Below are 6,384 nucleotides of genomic sequence, written 5' to 3' on the forward strand. Positions count from 1 at the left end.
TTGACTGATGTGATTGATTAAAAAAATTATTTTATATTAAAAAAGTGATGCAGTGAATCATATTAATAAAATATATAAAAAATATATAAAAATGATTATATGTAACAAAATTTTCTCTAATGAAAACATCTTTAACCTACCACCTTGACAATAATGTGATGAAGTGTTTTCCAAGTTAATACAAACTTTAACTTTCAATCTTAAAGCCATGACTGAAACTTAGGTTTAACTCTATATCATTTAATTTGAAAAAGGGAAATGTTCTATAAATAGAAATAATTCTATTAATGACAAGCTCTAGCTTTTTTGTAACCCTCTTACAAAGAATAGTGAAAGTTATATCTTTTTAAATATTTATATCAAATTTTATTATTTAAAATTTTTATAATAAGATATTAAAAAAAATTAGATAATTAAGGAGCATTTACATCTATTTCTTACTTATAAGAGAAATTATATTTACAATTATAGAATGTGCAAGTATTATTCATATTTAAATAACAATAATAATAAATATATAATATACATAAAAAAAAATTAATTTAAATTCTGTTACATATAATTATTTTTATTTGTTTTTTATACGCTTCACTGATTTGATTTGCTAAATCAATTATTTTATATTAAAAAAGTGATATGCATAGCTAATAAAATTAATAGAATGTATAAAAAATATATAAAAATAATTATACATAAATTTTTTTTTTATTGCGAAAGGATTAAAAATCTATATGTAGAAGAGATTAATTAATTATTGAAAATTAGAAAAGAAGAGAAAGATTGAAATTACAGAAGGATGGGTGTTTTATTTTGGAGGGTACGTTTGATAATGTTAAAAAAGGGGGGGAATTAAGCAAAAGAGAAAAAAAAGGTAGAAGACGACAGCTCACCTCACCTTCCACAAAGTAACAAGGCGGCCAAGTACTCTCTCTCTCTCTCTCTGAACAAACAAACTTCTTATTCTCTCTCTAAAAAAAGAAAAAGTGCGCAGAGAAAACGCTCTCTCTCTTTCTCTGTATGGAGAGTTTGTTCTCATTCTGATCATCCAAACTGAGACGTAAGTCTCTCTGTCTTTCATTTCCTCCACTAATTTTGCCCAAGTTTTCTACCCCTCTTCCTCCCTCTCACGTAGTCTCAGTTCCCTAACCCTCTCTCCTTTTCTCTTCTTCTATAAATGCTCTGTTTCTTTGATTCCGCCTTTTGTTTTTTCCCAAACTCTCTCTCTCTCTCAATTCCGATCATTCTTCACCAAGCTTTAATTTTACTTAAACGGGTAAACCTACCGTTGTCGGTTCTTTCTTCTGGAAAAGCAACTCAGTTTTGTTGAAATAAATTTCTCTCCTCTTTTCCAAAACCATGTCGCAAACTCTGATCGAGCCGGCATTGCGGGAATCTTCTTCTTCTTCGAGTGACGGCTCTGTTTCTGAGAGATCTGTGGAGGAGAATCGTCAATTCTCGCATCTCAGAAGTGTGCAGTGGCGTATAAATCTTGGAATTTTGCCCACTTCTCCTTCCCCTTCCATTGATGATCTCCGTCGGGTCACCGCAGATTCTCGAAGGAGGTAATCTCAGCTCAATTATATTTTCGTTTTTGTTTCTTTTCGAATTTATGGGTTCTCTTGTATTAAAAGACTTAGCGGGAATTTCTACGAGAGAGTTCTATCATTTGGATTTTCCCCATTCCTGGTCATGATTCTCAAGCGTTGTTTTTGATTTGGGGATTTTGACGAGTTTAGCTCATATATGATATTAAATAACAGTTGTTCTTATAATATCATTTGAAAGAGGGCGGTGCAGATTCGCCTTTTTTCTTCAATAATTCTCGAAATAGTATAAGTTTATCTGAGACTTAGGGTTTAGTATAAGTTTTTTTAAGTTTTGTAGTTGTTGTTGGGGGAGAGAGGAGGGGGGGGGGGGGGGGGGGGGGGGAGTTATGTTGGGTGGGTATTCGTCCTTTTTGTTTTCCCTCCTCTTCCTTCTATGAATAACGGAAGCGCTCTTTTGAAGTTTGTTTTGTTGTCAAGCCATTCGAAGATGGCGTTTTGAGTGTTGGCAAATATCTCAAGCAAAGATTTCTGTTAATCAAGTTTTTTTTTATCGAGTTTAAACATGAATGGCAAAGGGAAGGAGAAGGGGTGGGGGGGGGGGGGGGGTGAGAACTCTTATATCAATCTTAAGGGGTAAAAATTAGAGTTACTATTTCAAATCTATCTCATGTTCTTAAAAAAAAAAAAAGAATTCTATTTCACGATCTATGTTAATTTTGTTCTTGTCAGATATGCTGGTTTGAGAAGGCGCCTCCTAGTTGATCCCCATATTCCCAAGGATGGAATTAGTTCTCCTGATCTTGTAATGGACAATCCACTGTCACAAAACCCAGGTAAACTTTTAATGTCTCTCTCATGCACCTTTCCAAGTTGAATCTAACCTTGGGAACCAGTTATAAATCTGTGTTGTTGAAGCACATTCTTTCCTGAGCTTGATTTTAATATCACCTCATCCGTTAAGAGTTGTTTATTTATACCGTCTTCAGATTTCTATATACAACATTTGTTTTGAGAGGCCAAATTAAGGCGTGCATCTTGATTTGGTTCTTGGCTTTTTGTGGAAGGGATTATCCATGGGTATAATTCAGCCCAATAGTGATAGATAAAACAATAACAGTCTATATTTGTTGTAGACTTTATGTTCTTTCCATCAATGTACCTAATCCGATTCCTGGGTGATGTAGCTATCTCCTCATGGTTCAGTGACCTGTAATAAAGCATAAAGAATAATATTTAATCCACAAAGTATGTGCACCTTGTGTTCCTTGGTAGGCAAGTTAGTTATTAATCTATGTCATATGTATCATTTATTCTGTGCAGATAGTACCTGGAGTCGTTTCTTTCGAAATGCTGAGCTGGAGAAAATGGTTGACCAGGATTTGTCACGTTTATATCCAGAACATGGAAGCTATTTCCAGACACTCGGATGCCAAGGCATGTTACGACGAATCTTGTTGTTGTGGTGCCTGAGACATCCAGAGTACGGTTACAGACAAGGTGAATTGCTCTTGTTAAAGCAATACTTTTGCCAACTTAAGCATTATCGATCTAATATATCTGAGCCTTCACTCAATTATCTTCAGCTTTCAGTTTCTTTATGGTGTTTAACTTAAACGCATTGATTTCTGGTGGAGTATGACTTTGATTGTTGAGAAGTAGAGCCTAAATGGTATTGCATGGAAGTTTATCCCTGCACGGTTTTTTTAATATCATCTCGATTACTTCCTGGTTTTCTTTGTAGGGATGCATGAACTATTGGCTCCTCTACTATATGTTCTTCAAGTTGATGTGGAGCGTCTCTCTCAAGTTCGAAAGCTTCATGAAGATCACTTCACTGACAAATTTGATGGCTTATCATTTCATGAAAATGATCTGACCTATAATTTTGATTTTAAAAAATCTCTAGACCCTATGGAAAATGAGAATGGAGACAATGGAAATGTGACAAAAGTTAAAAGTCTTGATGAGCTTGATCCTAACATACAAACCATTGTGTTGCTAAGCGATGCTTATGGGGCTGAAGGCGAACTTGGCATCGTCTTATCTGAGAAATTTATGGAACATGATGCATACTGCATGTTTGATGCTTTGATGAGTGGATCCTGTGGGTCAGTTGCAATGGCAGATTTCTTCTCTCCCACACCTGCCGGTGGATCCCTCCCTAGCTTACCTCCTGTCCTCGAAGCATCTGCTGCATTATATCACCTGCTATCTATTGTTGACTCGTCTCTACACAGCCACCTTGTTGAGCTCGGGGTCGAACCCCAATACTTTGCGCTTCGCTGGTTACGGGTTTTATTTGGACGTGAATTTTCACTGGAAGACCTTTTGGTAATCTGGGATGAGATATTTGCATCAGATAATAGTAAATCAGACAAAAGTCCTGAAGAGGACATAGGCTCCAGCTTCGGGCTCCTTAATTCAGCTCGGGGAGCATTTATTTCAGCGATGGCAGTTTCAATGTTACTTTATTTGAGATCCTCCCTACTTGCCACTGAACATGCTACTTCCTGTCTTCAGAGATTATTAAACTTTCCTGCAAATGTGAATTTAAAGAAACTGATAGGAAAGGCAAAGTCCTTGCATGATATTGCACTGAAGTCTAATCTCTCATCCTCATCTCCATTTGGTGGGGATTTTAACCAGAACAAATCAGCTGTTGTGAGAGGTCACAGCCTATCATCCGATTCTATTTCTCCAAAAACCCCTCTAAATCTGGTACCTGATAGCTACTGGGAAGAGAAGTGGAGAGTTTTACACAAGGCTGAAGAACTTGGTCAATGTGAATTAAAGAAACAAATTTCAGCCCCGAAAAGAGGGTGGACAGAAAAAGTAAAAATGAGTCTCTCTAGAACAGGATCATCTCCAGCAAAGGTTGAGAGTGGCAAAAAGGAAAGCAAGCCATCCGTTAGGCGAAGTTTGCTTGAAGATCTCTCTCGAGAACTGGGCTCGGATGAAGACAATGAGAAAGTATGCTGTGATGTAGTTTCAAGCCAGAAGGGCAATCTCTGTGTAGAAGTTGAGGTTGAGGCGGAAGGTGACAACGCGAAGGAAGTTACCTGCTGTGCTGAAAGGAGATGTTCAAGTGGGAATACTGGCAGTGAAGAAAATTCATCTATTTTTTCGGACCCAACAAGTCCACTTAGTGGGGCTAATGACCATGAAAATTACTCTGACAAAAGTAGTGTTGCGTCAAACTTATCCCTTGATGAAAATGATGATCATTCAATGACCATCCCAGATGATTCATCTCTTCCACTTTCTGATCACCCTGAAGATGTATGCCAAAAACCTGGATGCGACAATGGCTCCCCAGAAAATTCTGTGATAGGTTTAAAAGAACGAAAGCCTCTTTCAGGTAAATTGCAGTGGTTTTGGAAGTTTGGGCGGAATGCTTCTAGTGAGGGTACATCTGAGAAAGGTGGAGGTGTGCTTGAGGCTACAAAATCTGTCAGCAGTACAGATAACCAGGATAATATTGCCGGTTCTCTTGCTTCTAATGCTTCTTGTAACTCTTCTGTTAGCTGCAAAGGAGATGCTATGGACCAGAATATGATGGGTACTTTAAGGAATCTTGGACAGTCTATGCTTGAACATATTCAGGTAAAATTAAAATTAATTTTTGTTTCCCTAGAGTATGTTTAGGAGAATGCTTTTAATTTTGAGCAGGATGGTTTGAGCAGGATGGTTTTCTGTGGGTGAGGTTGAGATTATTGATGTTAGGAATATATCTAATAACTTAATTTTGCATGCCTCTCTCGGATAGAAACAGGTTAATTTGTTCAAAGATGATGTACTAGTATGAGATATAGAAGCTTGTAATGTCTTTCAATAATGTAGGCGTTTAAATTAGCTTTGATGGTGTTTCAGCCCACTAATATTTAGTATAATATTGCAAGTGAGGAACTTGTTTGGTAGGTAAACGAGTGGATCGTAGCATTAGGTAAACCAAGTTATTTTTCTTTTCATCACAGGATACGAAATGAATACGCAAGAAGGCTATTTGAAACTTATGGAGGTTTATGGATTATCTTCCAATTGTAACTTGTAATTTCTAGGGTGTCTCTAGAAATGATTGTTCCCAACACTCGTTTGCCACTCTCTCTCACTCTTGGGTGGTTACTGAGAGATCCTTGTGAACTGATTAGTGTTTTGTGTTACAGGTAATTGAAACCGTTTTCCAGCAAGATCGGGGTCAGGTGGGATCATTGGAGAACTTATCTAAAAATGGCTTCGTAGAAAAAGGACAAGTTACGGCCGTGACAGCTCTCAAGGAGCTACGGAAAATCAGCAGTCTTTTATCTGAGATGTTGTGAGCTGCTTGCTTTTTTATTTACATCGACCTGTATATAAATAGGTCTTGTAAGTTGTAATTACTATTCTTTGGAGCCAAAATAAAGCGAGTTCCTTCATCGTCTTTCTTCTGCATTTTATGATAGATTTTAATGTCTTAAGAGAGACCAACATGTATATATGAGTATTTTGTGCAATAATTTTGTAGAATTATAAAATGTTCTGAGGAACTGAGTTCCAGTGAAATATAATATGCTTCATCTACTTTCTTTCTTTAGATAATATGCTTGGTCACCTCGTGAGATTGCACTTCTTCAGGAGATGATCCAATGGGTTCAAACAATCTCAGTGCGATAATTTAATTAAGAAAATTGCCCTTCGGCTAAGCTTGCAAGGCAGTTGATACTGACTTGGCTTTTACAACTGTACTTCGGCTGCAGAACCACGACTAACAACCATTTCAAATACCCAAATTTAATATTATTATTCTTGTTTTTAACTATCTTGCCGATTCATTCAGTGGCAAGTCTGAGTTTTGTTTACC

The 6,384-nt window shown here is 36.8% G+C and overlaps 1 protein-coding gene across 1 annotated transcript; it reads left to right on the forward strand.

The window, feature by feature from the left end:
• The first annotated feature begins 927 nt into the window (after nucleotides 1-927).
• Nucleotides 928-6,104, forward strand: LOC122316619. The gene is made up of 5 exons (XM_043133295.1): nucleotides 928-1,562; nucleotides 2,277-2,380; nucleotides 2,868-3,044; nucleotides 3,289-5,150; nucleotides 5,711-6,104. The coding sequence occupies exons 1-5, from the start codon at nucleotides 1,357-1,359 to the stop codon at nucleotides 5,861-5,863; spliced, it is 2,502 nt and encodes an 833-aa protein (XP_042989229.1). The 5' UTR covers nucleotides 928-1,356; the 3' UTR covers nucleotides 5,864-6,104.
• The last annotated feature ends 280 nt before the right edge of the window (nucleotides 6,105-6,384 follow it).

This window comes from Carya illinoinensis, chromosome 7 (assembly GCF_018687715.1).
Source record: "Carya illinoinensis cultivar Pawnee chromosome 7, C.illinoinensisPawnee_v1, whole genome shotgun sequence".
Lineage (NCBI taxonomy): Eukaryota > Viridiplantae > Streptophyta > Magnoliopsida > Fagales > Juglandaceae > Carya > Carya illinoinensis.